Source organism: Pimephales promelas, chromosome 14 (assembly GCF_988280905.1).
Source record: "Pimephales promelas chromosome 14, fPimPro1.hap1.1, whole genome shotgun sequence".
In the NCBI taxonomy this organism is placed as follows: Eukaryota; Metazoa; Chordata; class Actinopteri; order Cypriniformes; family Leuciscidae; genus Pimephales; species Pimephales promelas.
In genome coordinates, this window is record NC_142782.1 from 33,922,515 (window position 1) to 33,949,893 (window position 27,379).

Sequence of the window (27,379 nt, forward strand, 5' to 3'; positions counted from 1 at the left end):
TATATTAGAGCCAGACCGATATTAGGCATTTTCTAAAATATCGGTATCGGCAGTTATAATAGCCGATAAATTAATATTTCAAAAATAAAATAAAAACGGACGAATCACGCTTCAACCTTGTCGTGAGTGTTGTCAAAAAGTGCAGGTAAAGGGATAAGCAAGCTGACATAATTATAAGGTAGCTTATAACTATAAGGCAATGTATATTAATAATAATAATATCGGCCGATATATCGGAATATCGGATTTTAAAACCAACAAATATTTGTATCGGTATCGGCCTTCATAATCATTTATCGGTCTGGCTCTAGTGTATATGAAGAGTTCAGATGCAAAAGCCTCTAAGTGCCATTTGAAATTTTCTTCTCAAATGATCATTTTTATCAAGCTTGTATATTTAAGTTCAGTGATTTCACTTAAATGGCAATGATAATTACCTATTAATTGTTATTTAAGAGAAATTACTGAACTTAAATATACAAGCTTGATAAAAATCATCATTAAAGAAGAAAATTTCAAATGGCATTTAGAGGCTTTTGCATCTGAACTCTTCATATATATATATATATATTATACATGTACAATATTATTTATATCATTATATATTTTATGCATGACACGTCTATAATAACAGACCAACACGTGCAGGTATACTCACAAGGACACTCATAAACACACGTGCAAACACACAAGCACACAGCATCAGCCGTCAATTATTAAACAAACATGATACTGTTCAGAGAGAGAGAGAGAGAGAGAGAGAGAGACCGCTACTTCAAACATCTCACCTGAACATCCACAAACTCTCGCTGGATATTTCCCACAGGATTATTCTGCCTCTCGATGAGCTCTGACCGTCGCTGATGGACACAGGTAAACTCATTACACTTTATTATACACACTGTCAGGATATTCACTCATGGAAACTCATTCACTCATAGCGCGTAAATCTGTTTATAAAACACACACGGACTCAACGGGAAAACAAGAGTTTTGATAAGAGATCAAGAGATCATTTTAATGAAACAAAAATATTAAAGAAAACTTAAAGGTAAAACTTTAGTTGATGCATTAGTTAACAATAACAATGAGCACTATATCATTACAGCCTTTATTAACCTTCATTAATTAATGTTAGATTATAAAAAATACAGTTGTTCATTGTTAATGTCAGCTCACAGTGCATTAACTGATTAACTAGCCGAGAAGAATGAGACTTGACCAGCTCAATGAAAGCGTTCTTCTCTTGAGGAACAGAACCGGGTCGCCGGCGCATCTCACCTGAACACACTTTTGCATTTCTGAGGGTTTGAAGGGGCTTGTGTATCAGCTCTGAATAATTGATGCGCTGTTTTGAGGTAAAGGTTTCTCCACCAGACCGGCGTTTCAAGTAACTCTCAGGTGGAAGATTACAGGTCGTGTGTGTCGTACCTGAGCTAAAAGACGAGAACAGCTAGATTTGTGTATTCTCTAGAGAAAACTTTCATCGAGGCAGATTTTGATACATTCAGGTCGTTGAAAGTTTGGGGTCTGTAATTGTTTTTTTAAAGCAATTAATAGCCTACTTTTATTCATCAATGATGCATTAAATTGATCAAATGTTACAATAAAAGGCATTTATAATGTTACAAAAATGTCATTTTAAGTAAATGCTTTTCTTTTAAATTTTTGATTCATCAAAGAATCCTGAAAATAATATTATCACGGATTCCACCAAAATATGAGGCAGCACAACTGCTTTCAACTTAAAGGAGTAGTTCACTTTAAAAAAAAAAACTTTTGCTGATAATTTACTCACCCCCATGTCATCCAAGATGTCCACGTCATTCTTTCTTCAGTCGAAAAGAAATTAAGGTTTTTGATGAAAACATTACAGGGTTTTCTCCATATAATGGACTTCAATGGGGTCCAAACGGTTCAAGGTCCGAATGAGAGTTTCAGTGCAGCTTCAAAGGGCTTTAAACGATTTCAGACAATGAATAAGGGTCTTATCTAGCGAAACGATTGCTCATTTAAAAAAAAAAGTTTAAGTTTTATAAGCACAAATGCTCATTTTGATGAACGAGTTGGAATAGGAGTCACGAACGCGCATAACAGAACAAGGCGAGCATTTGAGCGTATAAAACTTAAACTTTGGTTTTTTTTTTTTAAATGAGCGATCGTTTCGCTTGATATAAGACCCTTATTCATCGTTTGGTGTCGTTTAAAGCCCTTTGAACAGTTTGCAGTTTGCACTGAAAGTGTCTTTTGGACCTTGAACCGTTTGGTTCCCATTGAAGTCCATTATATGGAGAAAACCTTGGAATGTTTTCATCAAAAGCCGTAATTTCTTTTTGACTGAAGAAAGAAAGACATGGACATCTTGGATGAAATGGGGGTGAGTAAATTATCAGCAAAAGTTTTTTTAAAAAGCGAACTACTCCTTTAATAAAAATAATAATAATAATAAATGGGGGGTATACTTTACAATAAGGTCTCGTTTGTTAACAGCAGATAACATGAATTAATGCGCAATATTTTTAAGCATTTATTAATCTTTTTTAACATTAGTTAGTAAACTTAATGTTTTTTCATGGTAACTGTTAACAAATATAACTGAATTTTAAAAATTTATGAGTTAATCTTGAAATTACCATTTACTAAGATGAATAATCGCCGCATAAGTATCGTGCATTGTTAGTGTTGTGTTGAAATTTTCCCCGAAATATTTTTCATCATTAGGATCATGTGACACTGAAGACTGGAGTAATGATGTTGAAAACTCAGCTTTGATCACAGGAATACATTTCATTTTACTATATATTCACATAGAAAAGAGTTATATTACACAGTTTTACTGTATTGATCAAATAAATGCAGCCTTGATGAGCAGAAGAGAACGTACTGACCCCAAACTTTTGAACATCGATGTAATATAAAGTAAATCTGAAAATAACATCACATTTACCCTCCTTCGTTCATCAGCCACTCCTCCGAACTTCCCCGATGATCCGCGACGGCTTCATCAAAGGCCTCCTGGGCTCCAGGAAACTCCACGAGAGCCCGCGATCCTTCCCAGCATTCCTGCATACGACTCCATCAGCATCCTCACCGCCGGCCCAACAAACGACACGGACAGCATCCAGACGGGTCACCCGGTGACGGACGGAGACAGCATCCAAACGGGACACCCCGCGTACGACACCGACAGCAACCAAACGGCCCATCTGGCGTACGAGACGGACAGCAACCGGACCCTGAACCCAGCGTTCGACACGGACAGCACACACACACTCCACCCCGTGTACACACTGGACAGGGGGACCATGGAGGGAGTCCCGGGGCCTCCTAGAGGAGACGGTCCAACCAGCAGCATCCCGCTGACCCCGCCTCCATACACCCCGCCGGATCCGAAAACAGCCTACCTCGTGTTCCCCTCGCAGATGAGTCATTACCCCAACCAGCCCGTCATCACATGTCAACCGGGAGCCAATCCACCGGCTTTCTACCAGCCCCCCTTCCTCCCGCCCGCCACATACCCGTCCTACACTATAGTAAGATCACGCTTTATCTCCAAACTCCAGGGATGCACTGTTATGAACATTTTGGTTGATACTGATAACCGATAATTCTTTACAACCGTTATATTGTCCGATAAACCTTAATCCAAATGTTTATATCATTTTTGAGAGCCTGATTACAAAAACAAAGTCTCACCATTAAAAACCATGTCCCAAACACACAATTATGTGTTTTTATTAGTGCTGTCAAACGATTAAAATATTGAATCATGATTAATCGCATTAATGTCATAGTTAACTCAAGATTAATCAAATTAATGTCATAGTTAACTTGCGATTATTCGCCCTAATGTCATAGTTAACTCGTGATTAATCGGATTAATGTCATAGTTAACTCACGATTAATTGCATTAATGTCATAGTTAACTCACGATTAATCAAATTAATGTCATAGTTAACTTGCGATTATTCGCCCTAATGTCATAGTTAACTCGTGATTAATTGCATTAATGTCATAGTTAACTCACGATTAATCGCATTAATGTCATAGTTAACTCGCGATTAATCGCATTAATGTCATTGTTCACTCGTGCTTAATCGCATTGATTTCATAGTTAACTCGTGATTAATCGCATTAATGTCATAGTTAACTCTCGATTAATCGCATTAATGTCATAGTTAACTCACGATTAATCGCATTAATGTCATAGTTAACTCGTGATTAATCGCATTAATGTCATAGTTTACTCGTGCTTAATCGCATTGATTTCATAGTTAACTCGTGATTAATCGCATTAATGTCATAGTTACCTCGTGATTAATCGCATTAATGTCATAGTTTACTCGTGCTTAATCGCATTGATTTCATAGTTAACTCACGATTAATCGCATTAATGTCATAGTTTACTCGTGATTAATCGCATTAATGTCATAGTTAACTTGTGATTAATCGCATTAATGTCTTAGTTAACCCGTGATTAATCGCATTAATGTCATAGTTAACTCAAGATTAATCAAATTAATGTCATAGTTAACTTGCGATTATTCGCACTAATGTCATAGTTAACTCGTGATTAATCGCATTAATGTCATAGTTAACTCATGATTAATCGCATTAATGTCATAGTTAACTCGCGATTAATCGCATTAATGTCATAGTTAACTCATGATTAATCGCATTAATGTCATAGTTAACTCGCGATTAATCGCATTAATGTCATAGTTAACTCATGATTAATCGCATTAATGTCATAGTTAACTCATGATTAATCGCATTAATGTCATAGTTAACTCGCGATTAATCACATTAATGTCATAGTTAACTCATGATTAATCGCATTAATGTCTTAGTTAACTCGCGATTAATCGCATTAATGTCATAGTTAACTCATGATTAATCGCATTAATGTCATAGTTAACTCGCGATTAATCGCATTAATGTCATAGTTAACTCATGATTAATCGCATTAATGTCATAGTTAACTCGCGATTAATCGCATTAATGTCATAGTTAACTCATGATTAATCGCATTAATGTCATAGTTAACTCGCGATTAATCGCACATTTTTATCTATTCTAAATGTCTCTGATTTATTTTTTTCCCATTATTTTCTCTCATTTTAATGCTCTTATCAACAAAAGTGGATCGGCTTGCTTTGTGCAAATGTTTTTTATTGAAAACAACATTAGCATATACGGTGTTCAATTTCACACTAACATTCTCACTTGGAGCAAATAATCTCTCACACAATGAAACACTGTCCATCAATAAAAGGGTGACGAGGTCCTAATATTTACGAGGGGGCGGAGCATCAACCAAACGGCTAATGATTAGGTCAGGAGCCTCAGGTCTAGTGATTGCTTATTCTCGTTCTCCGTGTGGATGTGTTTCAGTACATGAACGGGCCGGCGCTGGGAGAGGAGCAGACACCCGTACCCAAAGATTACCTGGTGGAGTCTCTGCTGGTGACCATCTTCTGCTGCATCATGAGCGGCCTCGTCGCGGTCATGTACTCGTATGAGGTCCGCACCTGAAACACAATGCATGATGAGTACAAACACAAACACAAACCCTATTCATTCATCATGACCTCTGACCTCTCTGCAGACGCGTGCCGCGCTGACCAGGGGTGATATCCGCGAAGCTGAGAAAACGTCCCAGAAGGCTCGTCTGCTCGTCATGTTCAGTTTGATGTTCGGCATATTTGTTTTTGTGGGCTGGATTATTTATGTGGTGATCGTTCTCTGTGCATAGAAACTTCTGACAGATTAAACATGCATTACATAATCTACCGTTCAAAAGTTTGGAGTCGGTAAGAATTGGTTTAGTTTTTGAAAGACCAGGGCTGTGTTTATTTGATCAAAAATACAGTATAAACTGTGAAATATTATTACAATTCAAAATAAGTGTTTTCTATGTGGATATATGTTAAAATGTATTTTATTCCTGTAATTTTCAGCATCATTACTCCAGTCTTCAGTGTCACATGATCCTTCAGAAATCACTCTAATATGAGGATCTGCTGCTCAAGAAACATTTATGATTATTATTATCAGTGTTGCTTCATATTTAGTTTTTCAGGATTCAAAACAACAGTATTTATTTGAAATTGAACATTTTGTAACATTAATGTTTGATGCGTTCTTGCTTGATAAAAGTGTTCATTTATTTTAAAGTATCCCAAGCTTTTGAACGTGTCACTTTTCATTCTATACTATTATTCTTAAATGTGGAAAATAGTAATAATCAAATCATTAAAACGCTGAAATAACATAACAGCGTCCGAATGTTCGACTGTTTGAGTACAATATGCAGCAAATACAGAAAAGTGAAAGTGATTCTCGTATTAACAGCACAAAATGTCCCGTTTTGTGAGATTTAACACTGAAGTCCTTCATTGTAAACAGATTTAACCTTGACTTAATTTTATCAAAGTGGTAGCATTTCAAGTTTCAGAAGCAAATCATTGATAGAGCTCGTATTTACATTCAAAGGGAACATTCAACTCTGATTATGTCATTTCTTCCTAGAATCGGAAATGGTAATAAACCTTGTGCCTTTGTTGACTATTACATAATTGCAAACAAACAGAATTATGTGTACAATCTAAACATCTGTAATAAGCACTATTGTGTGACATTTATGTAGCCAACACCATGCAGCACTCAATTAAAAAAAGCTGTATATGCGTTTAACCCTCTGGTTATCTTTATTTGTGTATCCATTAGTTATCTTTGGGGTATCCAGGGACCCCAGAACAATAACATTGCATTTTGTAACGGATTAATAGTTTGTTTTATTTTTTACAAATGTATTTTACTTTGTTTATTAATGTTTTTACTCAGCATTTATGCAGTTTTTGGAGGATTTATGATATTTTTTAAATTTCTATAAATAAATAAATATTTATTTAAATATGTTTTTTTTTTGCTAACAAAAAAACAGCATTTTATGTAAAATACACTTTGTAAAAGACCCAGAATTCTAACCTTCGTTCATGGGGATAACATGGATAGCTTTACATCGTTTAATGTAAGATTTTTGCCCATATTTTGAAAAATGCAGTTTTAAAATAAAGATAAAAATCACTAAAAATTTTAACCATTAACACTTTAACCATTAATTTCTTTTTTTTTTTTTTTTCTTTTTTTGTAGATCTAGAAAGTGCTGAGAACTGTAGAAAGTTTCATACCAATTGGACTAAGAGAACATTTATTTAAAATTAATTTGCGGGTTAAAAAGACCCCGAAGATAACCAGAGGATTAAATTATCAGTGAGGAACTCGAAAAAGATATATATATATATCAATAAAATGACTTTTATTACATTATTAAGCCTGATTCTCTCCGCATGGTTTGGAGAGCCCGTATTAATTACAATAAAGAGCAAAGGAGAGCTGGAAAAACAATAAAGTGACCAACAGAGGGCGTCACTGCAGCACTAAAATGAAAAACTTGAGTTACATGGGTTCATGAATTTATGAATTCAGTTTGGGCCATTATACATAAACCGCAGTGATTTGCAATAACAATAAATCAGAAATCGAATCATACAATAAATACCACAATATCTAAATAACGTCACAATATCTAAAATGTTTAGCTGCACTTTGGCACTAAAAATATAAATAAATAAATAATAAATAAACAGGAAGTAAGCTTTGAAACCAAACTCTAAATACAGAAAGGTCTGCAATTAATTTAAAATAAATACATCGATAGGCATCATATAAAGCTGGTTTGCAGTGCCGTGGGTTCATGACGGTATAAATCAATCAAGTATGGTTTGAATCAACAGAGCAACCTTGGGTTTCTGAAACTATATAAATAAACTAAATGATCATTAATATAATTACATCAGTCAGAATAGTTTGAAAAGTGATAAAGAACAAAGGAATGTGGCAACAGCACTTTACAAAACAATAATAGATACAATTCAATTAACACACATCTGTAAATCATGTCAAATCGGGCCTTTAAATTGAGATGCTTAATTTGTTTACACTTTGCCTAATTAAAAGAGATTAAGAAATCGTTAAGTGGCACATTTTCTGAGCGGCTATTAGTGCACTGTCAGCTTCATCATGCATGAAAAACAAGAATATAAGGCTGATCAACATTCAATTTCTGGACACTGCATGGATTAATTATGGATGTTGTTTGCAGTGACGAACGCTGAGCTCGTTACATTACGAGACGCAGTTAAGGCTGTGTTTCATTTAGGCTTTACGAAACTCAGTGCAAACATGTTAGTGCTTACATGGTGTAGATAAACATTTCATTTTGAGATTAGATCATTGGTCAGCTTAAAGGAGTAGTTCACTTTAAAAAAAAACTTTTGCTGATAATTTACTCACCCCCATGTCATCCAAGATGTCCACGTCTTTCTTTCTTCAGTCGAAAAGAAATTAAGGTTTTTGATGAAAACAGGATTTTCTCCATATAATGGATTTCAATGGGGACCAAACAGTTCAAGGTCGAAAAGACAGTTTCAATGCAACTCATAGACAGTATAAGAAGTGGACAGAGCGATCTCATTGAAACTCAATTGAGACAAGTGAAGCACATTTTTAGCGATTCTTTAGGACTTTCGCTCCTGACGAGGTTCAAGATCGAAATGAGAGTTTCTGTGCAGCTTCAAAGGGCTTTAAACGACACCAGACGATGAATAAGGGTCTTATCAAGCGAAACGAACGGTGATTTCATTTGGTGATTTCATCATAGCGAGTCATTTTGTTGATTCAACGAATAAAATGAACGAGTTGACTCTGGAAAAGATTTGTTCATTTTGATGAACGAGTTCAAACGGGAGAGTCACAGAACAGAGCAAGGCGAGCATTTGAGCTTATAAAGCTTAATCTTTTTTATTTATTTTTAAAATGGCCGCTCGTTTCGCTTGATAAAACGCTTATTCATCGTCTGGCGTCGTTTAAAGCCCTTTGAAGCTGCACTGAAACTCTCATTTGGACCTTGAACAGTTTGGTCCCCATTGAAGTCCATTATATGGAGAAAAATCCTGGAATGTTTTCATCAAAAACTTTAATTTCTTTTCGACTGAAGAACGAAAGACATGGACATCTTGGATGACATGGGGGTGAGTAAATTATCAGCAAAAGTTTTTTTAAAAGTGAACTACTCCTTAAAAGAGAACCTGAATAAAGACCATTAACTATAAAAAAGGCAGAAAAGACATTCTGACTGACCACAGAACAGTTTCTAGTGCAGAAAACAGGCACATACATGCATGTGCTCGTCATGTTTCAGGCATTTGTGAATTGTTAGTTTTGTTTTGGTGAATATTTGTGTGTTAGTCTGAAATTTAAAAAAGAATTATAATGTTGTATGAATTATAATGCTGAGGTATTAACAAAATGTAATAATTCATGATTCATGTTTGATGTTCGGTATTAAAAAAGAAGGACGGATTATAATCTTACTGTGATGTATTCATTTCCACTCAATGTCTCAATATTCATGAGCTTCTCCAAAATCATGTAAAAACTTTCAGAGACATCATGAACATCTTAAATTTTAAAATCAAACAGAAATAAAGCCCCCTGACATGCATGTAAACATACAATCGTTTGGTTTTCCGTAAATAAACCCACGCATGGGTCGATCTCAGAAGCATCCATGATTCAGTCAAGCTGGAAACTGTGTGTCGGGACATGGAAGAGTGTGTGTTCGTTTCTCGCCTCTTTAGCTCAACAGCTCCAGATATGTGACAGGCACCTTCCCCTTTTGGTTTCCTCTCTCTCCGATCAGCCAATCAGGGTCCATTCCAGGCACTGTGTACACTGTGATGAGCTGATCGTCCAATCAGAGGATGGAGAAAATCATTTAATCAGTTAATAAGTCTAAATGCCTCAAAATTATTGTGAATATAGGTAAAACTCGAAAAATTAGAATATGGTTATAATCGTATTATATAGACTATTTCAAGCCTTTATTTGTTATAATTTTGATGATAATGGCTTAAAACTCCAAATTCAAAATTAGAATATTTTGAAAAGGTTTTCAAATCTGTAAGCCATAATCAAAATTATTACAAATAAAGGCTTGAAATATCTCACTTTGCATGTAATGAGTCTATATAATACATTAGTTTCACTTTAAGTTGAATTAGTGAAATAAATGAACTTTTGCACCATATTCTAATTTTTCCAGTTTCACCTGTACATTAGGGATGCATCAATATGAAGATTTTGCCCGATACTGATAACTAAAACAAGTCTCGTCATTAAAATCCATGTCGCTAAAATACACTTACAATGTTCTCATGATCATTTTATGTAGCTTATATGACAGACTTATGCTGCACATGTTGCTCGTAACTGTATTTTTCCTTTTTGAAGTGATTCCAATCATATTTCAAGCAATTCAAAACCATCATGTTGAAGGGTCTCAGCTGAAGGAAATAATACATTATTTATGCTTAAATATATCAGCCAGATATCGGACCGATAACAATAACGTCAAGTAGAACATTATTGGTCAATACCAATATGATGGCTGATATATTGTGTATACATAGAATATTTTTGATAATTTAATAACACCAACTGTAAAATATATATTATCACTGAGTAGTAAACTAAAAAAATGTAAACTGTACTATTGCACAGCTCTAAATATAAAGTTTGATTTATGATATATCCAGGTTTATCTGCATCCTTACAGTACATAAAGCGATATATAAGATTTAGCGAATCTCAACTACTATATTATTATTCATATAACTATATTATCGCCCAGCTTTGTCTATAAAGTATAAGTATGTCCAACTTTATCTGCACGCATACAGTATACTCGCATAGGACGATATAAACTTGAATTGTTGCAAATTGTAAACTATATTATCACCCAATCTGGTAAATGTGACTATAATGCATTAGAATATCAACACATTATCGTCATGATTTTCTGTAAAGTTGCATTGAAACAATATGTATTGTGAAAAGTACAATATTAATGCATTTAACTTAACTATATTAACCAAATTACCTATTAACCCTCTGGGGTTGTTCGTTTCAGAGTTACACTCAGGATGTTCGGGTCCAAATGGGCCCAAAGGGCGGGATTCATATGTTAAAAAAAAAAAAAAAAAAAAAAAAAAAAAATTTTTTTTTACTCGTTTTTTATAATATTTCTCTTTTCTTTTTTGGTGTTTTGAGAAAATTTTAAAAAAAATTATAATTAGTATTAATGCAAAAATTATAACAAAATTTCCCCCCATTGAACATAATAGAAAAAATATTTAAAAAAAAGTTTTTTATTGTTTTTAAAGCTGTATTTCATTTTAGAGTCAAGCCTAGGCCTCATAAAAGCGATTTTTGAAATGAGATGGATGCCATCTGGTGGACAAACTGAGCATTTTAAAAATGCAAAACATGTATAATCTGAATTTTTTGGTGTGTGTGTGTGTGTGTGTCTGTTTTGCACTCTTGATGTTTTATAGATTCACCCCTTCACTGTTGTGTGCTTTTTTCAAGATCATGGCTGATTTGTAGATTGTACGCACAAAAAAAAACTCACATTTTTGCCAATTTCACATTCATTTTCCATGCGGGTCCATTTGGACCCGAACACCCCAAGTGTGACTATTTTTTTTACAACCACTTAGACTATTCACATCCTGTCCCCAATTTTTTGGGGTATTCAAATACCAACAAAGTCACCACATTTCGGACAATTCTGAGGAAGCTGTGATTTAAAAAAAAATGTATTTAAAATAAATTCTTCGGGTCCATTTGGGCCGAACAACCCCAGAGGGTTAATATTAAAAATAAATTTAAACTAGCCAATATAAACTATAATGCCTTTAATGCATTACATCTCTGCAATGCGGGAAATTCAGTGAGAATTAATTTAGGGTGGGACTTGAGGATCCAGTTTTACGCGGCGATATTTTTTAAGAGATTACACTGGTTATCTTTGGACGTTATCATGAGTATGAATATGTTTCAGCAAACGTCTGCTCACCTCATCAGCCATCAGCGAGAGCTCACTGGAGTCTCCAGCATCGTAGGCGTACAGGACTTTGGCCTTGCGTGTGCCGCTGGCGGGCGGCTGCACTTCTTCGATCTGAAGAGCGTCTGCGTCTGGAGATGGAGAGTTCAGCGGCAGGACGGCCGACGGGTCTGTGGGGCTGCCGACACCGTGGGAATTCACCTCCAATGAGTCGGGGCATCCTCTGAAAGACAGAAGACAGATGAGGGCTCTGCTGACTCGTGCGTCCACTAACGAGACGACAAACTCAAAACTCACATGTCTCCACTGGAACTGCGAGCAGACGATGGGAAAAGCAAAAACAATCATTTAGAATAATGCATGTTTTCAAAGGAAAGCAGCTAAGGCCTTCCCTAAAAGGCGCTCGATGACGTCACACTTCACTTAGCATATTAATGACGTCATCGCGTTATTTGCGTTCTGTCAGCCTAGTGCGTTTTTAATATAATATAGCCGAATGTCAAATAAAGCTGTTCTCATTTCCTATTTTTTTGTCGTCAGACAATAGAACGAGTAGCTATAATATAGTGAATGATAAAAAAATATATTGCTTATGTTAGCTAGTGAGACCTAATTGTAGTGTTACCATTTATGGTAATTAGGGCTGGGTAATAAATATCGATTTCTCGATATTAATCGATTCTCATTTTTACAAACCGGTATCGATTCTTAAATCTCAAGAATCGATTAGTCATCCTGTTTCATTTGAATGAATGGGACATTGTATCGCGGCTGCGCGCACCCAAAAAAAATCGCAATGATCTTTGTCCTTTGTTACTATTGATATGAAACAAAGTCTCAATTTTCAAATTACGTCCATTTTCTTTAGTAATTCAAAAACACAAATAACGTTTTGGCGCTGTGGCGTGAGATCGCTCTGGAGAAGCAGCAGCGCTGATCTCTCTTCCGGGTTAATAATACCAGTCACAGCGCCAAATAAACATGAATGAGCATCTGAAAGTGAGTTAAAAGATAGAGTACAACTTATCGAAATCCGTATCATGTCACATTGATTCGCTTATCGAAAGACGTCAGTTAAACAGCTTGTAATCAATGTCATGTATCGTCATATTTACCTCAGAAAACCCACATAAACTCGTTAGTCAGCTAGAAAAAATAACTCTAGAGAGGAGCATTTTGCTAAATATATACACCATATTACATATGCATTATAATCTTAATGCTCTTCAATATTTAATGCATATTTGAATAAATCTGGCACGTTTTTATGACAGCCACCATTTAAATGTTTATATTTCATATAATCTTCTTACTATAAAATAAATAAAAGTGTAATTTAAGTGTTTGTATAGCTACAAAACAGTTCATTATTACCTTCATATTAGGCTAATGAAGTCTATAGGCTACAACTAGACTCCCATAGTTTACAGCATTAGTTAAGAGATTTGATTCCCTGAGAAAATTTGCCATTTATTGTAACTGATATCCACAATAATCAATATTGAATCGAAATCAAATCGAATTGTAAAATTTGTGTCAATACCCAGCCCTACATTTAATGTTATATTTTTTTAAGACTGTTGACGTTCATTTTGGGAAAAATTATTTCATTATTTCATATTAAATTATATTTCATTTTGATAAAAATGATGTGCGTGCTAAACAGCATTAGATATGAGGTGTGCCCACCTGGCCAGCTCTCTCTGAAGCTCCTGCATGTATTTGTGGCACTGGTTGTAATACACCGTCTGCGCTTCCACAAACTCACGCAGGCAGCGCAGATGATTCACCTGCGCAGACACAAAAGATCTCATTAAGCTGTACAAACACACACTGCACTTCATTTGTTTGCATAGGGATAATAGATATTTAAGCTTGTTGTTAGAGTCTTTTGAAATATGATTTAGCCATTACTGAGTGATGTTTTGAGTTTCAAAGTGTGCATATTTTGAGAGGTTATTAAGAAAGACTTTAAGCCAGTCCTGGCAATGAGGGTTATCCGTTTAAAAACGTTAAACTACTCAAACCAACACTTCTGATCGGCTGTGTAGGGTTGGATATCGTTTGAATCTTAGTGATTCTGATTTTTATTGATTTCCAGTTTAGATTCCAAAAAAATTAAGCATATTTTACTTTATTTTGTCTTTTTGCAAAACATTTTGTTGCAGCTGAATAAGAGCACGTGCATGAGAAACTGTCTATGGTTTTAACAAAAAACAACTAACTAATATACATTTTACATTTAAATTTTTTTAATTCTTAAAGACAATTAAACAGTCAGTAATAAAATAAGTACAATATAGACTTATTAAAGTTATAAAAGTTATTCAGTTTAGATCAGTGAGTGATTTCTCTTTTTCTTATAATTTAAGACCGAATGCACGGATCCTTTCACTTTTTCTGTCTCAACTGTTTATATTCACTTAAAACCGACTGTTTTTACAAAGATATTTTGACAATTTTTTGTGCATTTATCTTTCATGTCTTTTTGAATGGTGTAAAATCACATTAAAATGTGCACATGGGAATCGATAAGCGTAATCAAATCAAAAGTATCTGTTTTCTGACCCTAAGTATCCGATTCCAGAATTAGAATACATTTTCTATTCCCAACCCTATCTGTGTGTAACGTGTGTTAATGCAGCATGCAGTGTGTAAACACGACTCACATGTGTGCTGCTGATGCCCTCCAGGAGCAGTCTGGTGACCTCAGCCTGTCTGTCAAACTCTGTCTGAGCAACACGCAGTTCATGATCCGCCTGCACACGAGAGAGAGAGAGACATCACATAAGCAACATTTGCATCTTAACGCTGATCTGATGAAAATATTAATCTCAAATTCATATTTTAATCCACAGTCAACTGAAAAAAAAAAAACAAGGAAATAAATATATTTCGATTTATTTTACAAGATTTGTATATTTGTGACATTATCTTTGATTAATAATCTCAATTTCCTCTGAATTTAGTTAAAAACAGCAACAACAACAAAAAAGTAATTACTGAATTACAAACATTTTTTTGGCATAGTTATGAAATCACACAACGCAAAACATTTTAACATTCTTATTTAAACTATAAACTTCATTCTTCTATAAACTTTTTGCAAAATATTGACTTTATACTAAATATTTGATGCACAATTATTTAATTTCTTATTTTGAAATATGACCCAACATTTCATTATGAGATTGAGTCAAATTTAAATTCAACTAACTAAATTCAATTAACTCGTGTGTACAAAGTGACCAGTGATTATGGAATGCCAAAGCTGACTAAATTAAAAATAAATAAATACATAAATAAATATACGTAGAAATGTAAAAAAGCAAAAATACATAAATAAATACATAAATAAATATACAAAGAAATGTAAAAAAGTGCATATAAATGAGTATTTATACTTTTATTTCCATATTTATGTATAATTGTATTTTTCCACACATTTATTTATTTACTTATTTATACATTAATTAATGACAACCAAACCAGAAGACAGTAACAAAACATTTTGTCACAGCATATATATATATACACATCAATATATGCGTGATGATGTCAGGCTTACTTTATCAAGCTCCTCATTCCAGAGCTGATCAGAGGAGAGAGAAAAATGCAGATAATATAATTACTATATAATTACTTTTGACAACAGGATAATGAATAACAGGCTGACTCTCATGAATATTGAGACTGAATATGTATAATAGAGTATATGTGTGTGTGTCTCAGACAGTGAAGATGTTCTTACCGCAGATGCACTGGCAGACAGCACATAATTACGCGGTCTGGTCTCTTGAAAGTCTGGAGCAGCCTGAAACACACAGGAACACACACCTCATGGCAAAACACAATCAACAAACACATAATGCTGCAGATATTTTAGGAAAGAGACTGACTGGCACCATTGAACTATGGGAAGATAACTGCTGGGCATTGTGGGAAGCTTTAAAATGCCATGCATCAGAACCACAGATAGATTCAAAGATCAGAATATTGTGATTAACCCTCTGATGGTCTTCCTTTATGAGTCACGTCCTGGGCCTTCCCGGTTAGAAGTGACCGGAGGCCTAAAAATGAAACTTCATCCATCCCAGTAAAACCAATGCAATTTATTTTTGTTCTATAATATTTATTCTTTTTAATTTAGTATTTTGAGACAATTTGATTGAAATTATTAATATTTATGCAATATTTATGGTCTATTTTTTCAATGGAAATATATATATATTTTCTATATATATATATATATATATATATATATATATATAATTTTAATTATTAATGCAGTATTTTTGTTTAATATAGAGTCTAGGCCTTCAGAAAAAAAAATATTTTTTGAATAAATTAGCACCATCTGGTTACAGTATAGAGAAAAAGCATAGAATCATGGTGTAACCATTAGATGGCATGTACAGCTCTCTGGAGAAGCATGTGAATTTGATGTTTATGAACACATTTTTTTTTTTTTTTTTTGGTGTATTTGAATATATAATTGAAACAATCTTAAAAACTAATACTTATTAAAAACTTGTAAAAAAAATAAATAAATAAAAAATTGTGAATTTTTGTGTTTTTGTCAATTTCCCATTCATTTCCTATGGGGGTCATTTTTGACCAAAGACCAAAATCGTGACTAATTTTTTTACGACCACTTAGCATGCTCGGATCATGACCTCAATTTTTTTTTTTGTATTCACATACCAAATGCCAAAAAAAGTCCCCAAGTATCACAACCTTCCGATGAAGCTGTGATTTTTAGAAATTCAAAACAGAAAATTATTCGGTCAGAAGTGGCCGAGGACCATCAGAGGGTTAAGCTTGTTCAAATATAGATGATGTTTATCATATTTTTTAAAGATCAGCTAATGAAAGCATCTGATCTTTGATCTTGCTGAAAAGCAAAATAAGTGAACTGAAGTAATGCATTCGTTACTGTTGCATTAATAAATCCCAAAACAATTAGAGTGGGTATTTATTATTATGATATGATGGAATAAATGATCAAATAATCGCTGCAATTGTTGCAATGCATTTTGGACATTTGGATTTTTAATGATACATGTAATTACATCATATCATTTAAAAGTAGGTCTTATGTGAATCCTGCATGAAAAATGAGAAACAAAACTGAAAGGTCTTTGTCACTGTCATTCAAAAAATGTTAAAAAGGCAGAAAAGCATAATGAGGAAATGAACTGCGATACTCACTTCTCCCTCACACTGAAGGTTAAAGCAGAGACCAAACACAGCGATTAGTGCTCAGTGTCAACAGGGGAGAAATTAGCTCAATATTCACAACAAACACCAGGAGGACTCATATCAAGTGATGCCATCAAAGCACGACAATAAAGACGGGGAACGAGAGGGTTGGGAATCGAGAACCGGTTCTTATTAAGGCGAGTTTTCCAGACCTGTAAACGCAGCTTTCTGTGATGGAAATGACACTTCTGTGCCGCATTTATGGTGGAAAGACACCTTTAGGGGTTTTACAGACATGTTTCTCCTCCAGAATTATACTGTTTATTATTTCTGATTTGCCATGATTGTTTCATGTTGATTTCATCATTCGACAAAACCAGAGGTTAGAAAATGCAATAAGATAAAAATGTTCCTCAAACGTCACCTTTGATTTTATAGTGCTTTATATAATAGAAATAGTTTAAATAGTAATCAGCAGGAAAAAAACTGAATTAATGATGCAAACTTCAAGTTAAAATCCCACTGTAGAGCAGCTTTAGCAAGATACCGTAATAGTGTCATTAATATTATTAGAAAACACTGTTATGCCAACGATACTCAGCTATATTTCATCACGACACGTTGTCAGAGTGTGTTAAAGATATAAAATATTGAATGAGCATTATTAAATTCAGATAAGACTGAGATATTGTGTATTGGACTAAAAACCTGTACACAGAATCTCTTTGAATACAATTTGCATCTAAAAGGATGTACAGTTACTTCATCATCTACAGTTAAAGACCTGGGTGTCATATTAGACAGCAACGCCAAAAATCATATTTAATGTAACAAAAAACGGCGAAACATTGCTAAACTCCAGAACATGCAGAAAAGTTAGTTGACGCATTCATGACCTCGAGACTAGATCACTGTAATGCTTTATTAGCCGGTTGTCCTGCATCCTCAATAAACAAGCAACAATTAGTGCAAATTGCAGCACCGAGATTTCTTACCAGGTCAATAAAATATGATCATATGAACATATAACACCAATTATATAATCTCTACACTGGTTACCTATTAAGTTCAGTATCAATTATAAAGTATTGCTACGGACGGACCTATAAAGCCCTAATGGTTTAGCCCCGGTGTATTTAACTGATCTTCTATCACCTCACGCTCTTTAAGATCAGAAAACTCTGGGGTCGGTTTCACAAAGATAGACTTTCACTACGGCTTAGATATAGTCGATAGTCCGACTTCAGATAGACATCTAAATCAGACCGTTGCACAAAGCACGCAAGACTCTGACTATCTTAAGTAGGACTACGCTGCAATGCATTCTGGGTAAAATAAGACACTTTTCAAAACAAAAAACATCGGCGGATCGAGCGTTAAAGACGTACAGAAAAGATACAAAAACATGGAAATATTTAAGAGGAAATATCTAAAACCGGGAGGAGGATCCCAAGATAAACTTAAAGACACTGAAATGGTGATGAATATTTGTAGTGTAACTGATTGTTACTGCGGTTGCCAAGTTAACATAGTTAAGTTAGCCTGGGGGTAAGGTGTCTAAATTAAGTCAGTCTTTATTTTTGTGAAACAGTCTAACTTGCATTAGACTATTCTATGAGCACATTTTTGACTTGTCTAACACTATAGACCGCTCTAAAATAGCTTTGTGAAACCGGTGTTCTGTCGATTTTTGCTGCCTTGTCGAAAAATGCTACCGTAGCGCGAATTGATCACAGAATGCCGATTAAAGTCGTATGAAATACAATTCTAATACAATTCTAAGTTATGAGTAGCTACTGTATACTGTAGACTACTGTTTTTATTTTTAAAACATTTTTATTTAGTAAAAATTATCATAAAATATTCATCTTTGACTTGTCAAAGTACACCTTTTCTTATAGTAACTGAAACTTTCAGTTATTCCTTTTCAGCTGGCTGACCGTACAATTATTCATATGGTAGTAAGCATTTTTTAAAGGGAAATTATACATTATAACAGGAAAATGTACCTTTTGTAAAAAAAAAAAAAAAAAAAAAAAAAAACTGAGTCTGCACATGCGCATAACCGGTAAGTAGGAAATCTCGATGGGTAGCATGAATTGTCAGAACACCGGACCCTGGTCTTCTGGTAGTCCTAAAGTGCACTAAAGGAGGGAGAGCGGTTCACATTTAACTCTGGAATAGCCTTTCTGAAGTCGTTCAGGGCTCAGACTCTCCCAGTTTAAATCTAGATTAAAGACGCATCTCTTTAGCCATCTCATATTATATGCATTCACATAATATATCTTATAACTAGAGCCAGACATGCCGATATTATCGGCCGATATTAGGCATTTTCCAAACTATCGGTATCGGTAGTTATAATGGCCGATAAATGAATATTTCAAAAATAAAAAAATAAAAACGGACCAAAACACGCTTGAACCATGTCATGAGTGTTGGAGTTGTATAGTTTGTCCACCAGAGGGCACTCTACACAGTTCCTGTTGGCAACACTCGTTGAGTTGGTCATTGCTTGAATAACAATTAAAAGATCATCCCCATCAGTTCTCTTAACTCAAATAAGCAGGACAAAATTTGTGACCATCATGTCCAGTTTTGCTGCTGTTAAATAAGCCGAATTAGTAATAATTACGTTACGTTACAGTGTAGTTGACTGACTGTCCTTTTAACTTTTGACAATGTGACTGAAGTATTTCTTTAATAGCGCGTGACAGTTATAGCAATGAGACGCATCATCTCTCCTTGGCCTGTTATATTGAAAATGTATGTTTTACACTTTGAAGTATGACATCATCCATTGCTAAATTATGGCCTATCATAGACTAGCTAATCAAAAAGATAGCTAATGCCACTATCACCAGCCTGTTCTGATGTGACAATAAAAGAAAAAAGTTTCTTTTTAAAATGCATGATCATAATATTTTAGTTAAAACTCATAAATAGGAAATCTGTTAATGTTTTGTTGCGCGTTTCTGAAAAAATAAATAAATAAATAAATATTGGCCGATATATCGGATTTTAAAACCAAAAAATATTTGTATTGATATCGGCCTTCAAAATCCTTTATCGGTCGGGCTCTACTTATAACCTTGTACTTCAGTTATATCTGATGAAATGCACGTGATTATCTTTAGCTTGAAACCTTATGAACAGCAAGAACACTAATTATTTTCCATTTGCTTTACTGCTTTTACCTTGGGATGCTATTATTATTATTATTCAGCTCAATTCAGTTAATTGCTCATTCAGTTCAGTTCAATAATAAAATCTGACTATGACTATCCCTATGATTCCCATCCCTAGAGAAAAGAGGTGAAATGAGTCTTACAGCCGCTTTGGCCTCGGCTGCTTTGGCCTTCTTGAGTCGAGCTTTACAGGCGTCGAGATCCAAGCGCCGGTTCTCCAGGAGTCGCCGCTCTCTCTGTAAATGCATTTGTCAATGCATCAGAATCGTGCTGATTAACAGAGATACTATCTATTAGTCAAACTCACAGAAATGGTCCTCCAGTCTCCCTCCAGAAACTTGCGCAGGGGTGTGAGGAAACTGATGGATGAGGTCTGCAGAAAGTCTCTGTGAGCGCCGCCCAGTCTCCTCTGGCAGTCGCCCACACTGATCAGGGTGCTTCCTACACAGATGAGTCAAAGTGTGGGCAGATATAGACGAAAAACATTTCCCAGTGTTGAAAGAGCATTCATTCATTTGGACATCACACTTTACAATAAGGTTTACTAATTTACCCCAAAATGAAAATTCTGTCAGTAATTACAGTAATGAACAGTAATTTCGTTCATCTTCGGAACACAAATCAAGATATTTTTTAGGGATGCACCGATATGAAAATTTTGGCCGATACCGATAACCGATAATTCTAGTTTATATTTGAAAGCCGATAACCGATATATCGGCCGATAAACTTAAATCCACATTTTTATGTAATTTTGAGAGCCTGATTACAAAAACAAAAGTATCACAATTAAATCCATGTTCCAAGTGCACAATTATAATGATGTTCTCATTATAGTGTTGTATAGCCGATATGACAGATTTGAGCTGCACGTGTTTTCATTTTTTGAAGAGATTTCAAATCATATTTCAAGACATAAAACATAAACAGTGCTCAACAAGTGTCTCAGCTGAAGGGAATAATACATTATTTATCGGCTTTAATATATCGGCCACATTTTCTTACCAGGCCGATAACGATAACATTAAAAATGAACATATATTGGCCGATACCGATATGCTGGCCGATATATCGTGCATCCCTAATATTTTTTTTTTTTCAACATTATTTTATTATTTTTTTTTTATTGCAGGTTAAAATTATTTAATTAATAATTATATTTTATTATTTTATTAAAATAATTATCCCTAATATTTTTGATTAAATCTGAGATCACTCCTCCATAGGTTTGTGTAAACGCATTGAGTTTCTTCATGGTGTATAGATCCCACTGTTTGGCATTTGTTATTGATATATGTATTTACAATATGTTTTATATCCATAAGAGGTATGCAATTTTCAAGGTCTGCTGATTTCTATCATTGAAGAGATTTGATGTGGATGCAAAATGGAGATGGAAACGAATCGTCACAGCTGGTTCAGCGAGTGACGTTCACAAACACACATTAGTCCGAGCAGCTGTTCGGCCCACCGAATCAATAATTAATGATGAACGCATCTCTACGGTTTTAACTGCCAAATTGAATCGGCTGATCTAATCTCGCTGTAACCTAAAAATAAAGCTTTCATGAAACTAATCAAATCATGTAATTCAATGAGTATTCATTGATCATGTGACTAGGTCAGATGTTCTTGATGCTCTGTGGATTATCTAAAATCCTGCTGGAGAATATGATCATCAGGTTGTGTTCATGTAGCTCCTGTCATTAAAGTACTGAAACATTCTCAAATTGTTTCATTTAATTAGTTAAAAAACGCATTAAATTAGAAAAATGCAAACGCATGTGGAAATTATAGTGTGCTTTCTTGACATAAGCAACCTAATAAATGGCCTACTGCAAATACAGTCAAAAGATTACAGAAAAAAAATGAATCTCCGTTCATTTTACAAATAGACCCTTCAAGGTTTTCTACTTTAGATAGGCTGCATTAGTCCCGTACTTACAGAGATAAGCCGTGTATTTCCACTCACACTCCAGCCCATCCTAAAGCATGTGGTCAGTCACGGGACGTTAATGAGCCATTAAAAACCACTAAGTGCACTTTAGTTTGAGAACTGAGAAACCAAAACGATTTCCATCTCCACTGTATGGATCTATTAGATATTACAAGTGCCAACCAGACACCGCAATAAAAGCCTTTATCATGGTAGTACTATAGAAAACAAATAAAACGTAAAAATTCAGCACTGGAATTCATATTTATTCACTTATTAATTGCTATATTTACTAATATTATATATGGATACCATTATATATATATATATATATATCATTTTTATCAAGCTTGCATATTTAAGTTCAATAATTTCACTTAAATGGCACTGAAGATTACCTATTAATTGCCATTTAAGTGCAATTACTGAACTTAAATATACAAGCTTGATAAAAATGACCATTCTAGAAGAAAATTTCAAATGGCATTTAGAGGCTTTTGCATCTGAACTCTTCATATATATATATACACCAATCCATATTTAAAGGAGTGGTTTGCTTTAAAAAAAACTTTTGCTGATAATTTACTCACCCCCATGTCATCCAAAATGTCTACGTCTTTCTTTCTTCAGTCGAAAAGAAATTAAGGTTTTTGATGAGAACATTCCAGGATTTTCTCCATATAATGGACTTCAATGGGGTCCAAACAGTTGAAGGTCCAAATGAATTTCAGTGCAGCTTCAAAGGGCTTTAAACGACACCAGACGATGAATAAGGGTCTTATCTAGGACCGTTTGAGTCATGACTCGAAAAAAGATTTGTTCATTTTGATGAACGTGTTCGAACAGGAGTCATAAACGCGCATCACAGAACAGAGCAAGGCGAGCATTTGTGCTTATAAAACTTAAACTTTTTTATTTATTTTTGAAATGACCGCTCGTTTCGCTAGATAAGACCCTTATTCATCGTCTGGTGTCGTTTAAAGCCTTTTAAAGCTGCACTGAAACTCTCATTTGGACCTTGAACTGTTTGGTCCCCATTGAAGTCCATTATATGGAGAAAATCCTGGTATGTTTTCATCAAAAACCTTAATTTCTTTTCGACTGAAGAAAGAATGACATGGACATCTTGGATGACATGGGGGTGAGTAAATTATCAGCAAAAGTTGTTTTTTTTAAAGTGAACTACTCAAGTCAAATTTATTTTTGAAAATACAGATAGTTTCCAAGCGCAGCTTTGCAGAAAATCATTATGTTAGTGTTTATAATATCTTAACGTCCTTATAGCCGTATTTAGTAGATAATTTAGTCACATTTTACAATGATACAAGCAATCAACCAGCTGAGATTTGCTATACAGGCCTAGTATATATATTGCTCTACGCAAGTATGATGCACGAATGTTTTAATGTTTCATTATTATTAATGTAACCTTTGACGCATCTTCATATCTACTGAAACCTCTTTGGAAGAATGCTGGCCAGGAAATGACATCAGACACAGCTGTGACCTCTGACACTATTGATCACTGCAATGGGGAACATGCATGGAGAAAGAAAATGCATTGAGATGTATTGGCTTGGCTGTTTCCACACAGCCTGCAGGGAAAAACCATCAGAGACTGGGAAATCAATTCAATCACTGAACAACTTTCTGTGCGGTTTAATTATTCCCCCACTCAAAGAGCGCACCGCTAACCAACCTATTGTGTTTTCAAATGACATCTCCAATCAGCTTTAGAATTACAAACACTAATAATGTCATTAAGAACAACATTTGAGAACCAAATAAATGGTTTTGTCCTCAACCCTTATACTCTTAAATCAAGCATTTTCATTTCTGCACATGAGCAATCCAATCCAAGATGCATTTGCTAATTAATATGCATTGATTATAAAAAGGGATGCATGAATGCAAACTGTGAAGACACAAAAACAATACATGATTGGTGAACATTTCTGAGTTTGGGTTCTTACCATACGGGGTTCCTGGTCCAAACTCCTTGGCTGCCTCCAGCATGAACTGGCCTAATATTTCTCCATTAGTGGCCCGAGGTGGGATCTTCCGGTCAAGCTTTTCATACAGGAACTCCTCGATGCGAGCACCTGCCGCACAAACACACAAATAATAAGTCAGGGCTCCAGACTGCGACTAAATGGCCGAATTTTGTGACGTTTTTTTCCTGCTGGTGTGACTTAATTTTGTTAGAGGAGCCACAAATACACTGCCCGACTGATAAGAGATGCCTGTGTGTCTGTTGCATTTGACCAGGACCATTTATCAGCTCAGAGCAATAATAGAGAGCGCAGAGTAAACTCGGAACAGGCACTTGTGATTATTATTTAAATTTTGTTTTTTTACATATTTGACTGGACTTAATAATAATAATCTTTATTTTCTATAGCACCTTTAAATGTACATCTCAAAGCGCTGTACAAAAGCAATTAAAACTGCAAAGATACAACACACAAAGAGACATAATACACAGTAAAATAAACATAAAAGACAATAAATCAATTAAAAGGTAACCTAAATATTAAAGGTAACCACATATTAATACCTTGATATTCTTCATCCCTTAATCCACCCAATTCCTAAACTTAACAACTACAATAAGCAGTAATTAGGATAAATGTCATTGATTTTAAAATCTTTACATGACAAACTGAGCATTGATTTATTCATTTACTACTACATATGTCAGTAATTGAGAATTTTACTTCATCAACTAATTTCTTATCATTTTTAGACATTAGTAATTGATCAAGACTTATCCAGCATTTTCAACCAACAACTGAATAATGTCACAACCATCATACACAGTAGTTTATATTTACGTTTATGTTATGCATGCTAAAGTGCTCTTAAAGGGTAACTAAACACCAAAACAACTTTTTTTAGTTAATGATCTGTAAGAATGGAGCTTCATAAATGCTGTTCATTGATTCGAGTACATTTTTTGACAATTGAGTATAAAGTGTTTTGATTTTCAAATATATGGTGTAAAAACGTCTTAGTGCTGCCCTCTTCAGGTTAAACGGAAAGCTCCTGCAGTAGGGGTACTTGCTGACGTAGCGAACTCTCAGACGCACTCTGTCACACCCTTGGTGCGAGCTCACCACGCCCTTGGCAGCCCCTGGTATAAAAGCATCTGGTTCCGTCAAAACTACTGTAGCGAGTCAGGAGTTGGATTTATGAATATTGAAAACGATCAGGATACTATAGCATATAATAGCATCTAGTTAGCATAGCATTTATATAGTTATTTAGATTATTTTTGAAAACGACCAGGATAGAGTATTGTTGCATCTATTTAGCATAGCATTATATAGATAATTTAGATTATTTTGTGTAGCTAGTAGCATAGTACAGTTAGGATAGCTTCAAGTTAGCATAGATTTATCAGTGTTTAGTACAGTGATCAGGATAGTAACGGAATAGAGGTGGACATGGGCTTCTCCACACGCAGTGCCAAACACTGCTCGTCCTGCATGGACTCCTCCACCGCAGCGGCGTCTTGATGTGAGTGACCATGGATATTTTAATCACAATTTATGGTTTGGATAAAGTTAATCCTCTAGGGTCGACAAACGAGCCGGTGCATTTTGCTGGATTTTTTCATATAGCGGCATAATATCAAGCGTGCGCTATTGAGATCAACTCGACGACATAACTCATCAGATGCCGGTCGCGATGCGGGAGTTAAGACCGCAGTTTGAGCCAGCAGCTCGAATGGATTTGGCCCTGTGTATACATACAATTCACCCTCATCCACTTCAGGTGAAGGTGAAGGTGAGGGAGAAAAGTCCTCGACTTCAAATGGCCGCTCTGTTGCAAAGGCAGCTATTGAGTCACTCCAGACTAGTCTCGCTCTATTTTAGAGTCTGACAGCAGCTGTCACTCACGGCGGGTCTCAGGTGCACGCCCCCTAGCCCCGCTGGGGTCTGCCCATTTTTTCAGCATTTTTCAAATATTGCTAGTGGGTGGAGTCAGGCTCTGACCAGGGGTTTAGTTACCCTTTAAAGGGATAGTTCACCCAAAAATTAAAATTATCTTTCTGTCATCATTTGCTCACCCTCAAGTTGTTCCAAAACTGTATGAGTTTATTTGATCTGTTAAAAAGATATTTTGAAGAATGTCAGTACCCAAACAGTTGATGGATCCCATTGACTTCAATATTATGGAAATAAAAAAATACAATGGAAGTCAATGGTTCCCTAAAACTGTTTCCCTAAAAATGTTGTGTTTAGTAGAAAAAAAAAACTCATACTGATTTGGAACAACTTGAGGTTGAGCAAATGACAATTTCTTTGCGTGTGTGTGTGTGTGTACTGTCCCTTTAATTGAAGCGTGTTTAATTGTGTGTTTGAGTTGTGGGTTTCTGCTTAACGTTACCAGGGTTTGGCTGCAGGAGAACTTCAGTCTGTCTGTAGATTTTCTCGGTCCAGTTTTTGGTGCTGTCAGCTCTGGACAGCAGACTCTCGAAGTGAGTGTCCAGCTCGGTCTTCTCCGCCTGTCCCAGTTTCTCCTCTGTAAACTGGAGCAAAAGTAACGTGATCGACGATAATCTGTCATATTATTCCTCAGAGGAAACGCATCAAAATAATAACAAACACCCTAAAATATGTACATAAGCCTCATGTTCAATCAATATCACCATTTAACTGTTAACGATACATAATAACTAATTATTTTTTGTACAGCTGATTTGTGATGATATCTGTAAAACGGTTTCGTGTTTTGGTGTAAACGCAGAGTCACGCGCTACACATAAACTGTCTACGACACTCTGACCGTTGCGTTTAAACTCATATATCTATCCCTAAACGGGGCTTCTTACCTGAACAGCCCGAGAGAAGAATATTCCAGCATCTGTAGCGAGTTTCCTCACGTTGAAATCCATGTTGTAAGCGGAGAAAGAGGCGGAATCCCCGCGGCATCAGGCGCTCCGCAGAGGCCAGTGTGTTTCTGTCAACTGTTTCTGTAATTCACTGTTTATTCCTCTAGTGGGCGCTGAGCGACTCACAGACGCAATCCTCCATTTAGTAGTATTCAAATCTCAGTACGCTTATATTTTTTCCTTTT

General features: G+C 35.2%; 2 protein-coding genes across 6 annotated transcripts; one reads left to right on the forward strand and one right to left on the reverse strand.

The window, feature by feature from the left end:
• Positions 1-744: 744 nt before the first annotated feature.
• Positions 745-6,696, forward strand: prrt1b (proline rich transmembrane protein 1B). The gene is made up of 4 exons (XM_039687416.2): positions 745-873; positions 2,965-3,533; positions 5,395-5,523; positions 5,609-6,696. Exons 1-4 carry the CDS (start codon positions 864-866, stop codon positions 5,753-5,755), a joined length of 855 nt encoding a protein of 284 aa, XP_039543350.2. The 5' UTR covers positions 745-863; the 3' UTR covers positions 5,756-6,696.
• Positions 6,697-7,302: 606 nt separating this feature from the next.
• sh3glb2a (SH3-domain GRB2-like endophilin B2a) lies at positions 7,303-27,294 on the reverse strand. Of its 5 annotated transcripts, XM_039687695.2 has the most exons (13): positions 27,135-27,294; positions 26,690-26,831; positions 24,271-24,399; positions 20,669-20,802; positions 20,505-20,597; positions 17,183-17,194; positions 15,723-15,785; positions 15,540-15,563; positions 14,641-14,730; positions 13,661-13,761; positions 12,269-12,283; positions 11,984-12,194; positions 7,303-9,808 (listed from the first exon to the last, which is right to left on the reverse strand). In XM_039687695.2, the coding sequence occupies exons 1-13, from the start codon at positions 27,195-27,197 to the stop codon at positions 9,701-9,703; spliced, it is 1,185 nt and encodes a 394-aa protein (XP_039543629.2). In that variant the 5' UTR covers positions 27,198-27,294; the 3' UTR covers positions 7,303-9,700. The 5 variants fall into 5 exon arrangements, with proteins under 5 accessions (XP_039543629.2, XP_039543631.2, XP_039543632.2 ...); XM_039687697.2 differs by lacking the exon at positions 17,183-17,194; XM_039687698.2 differs by lacking the exon at positions 12,269-12,283.
• Between the last annotated feature and the right edge of the window lie 85 nt (positions 27,295-27,379).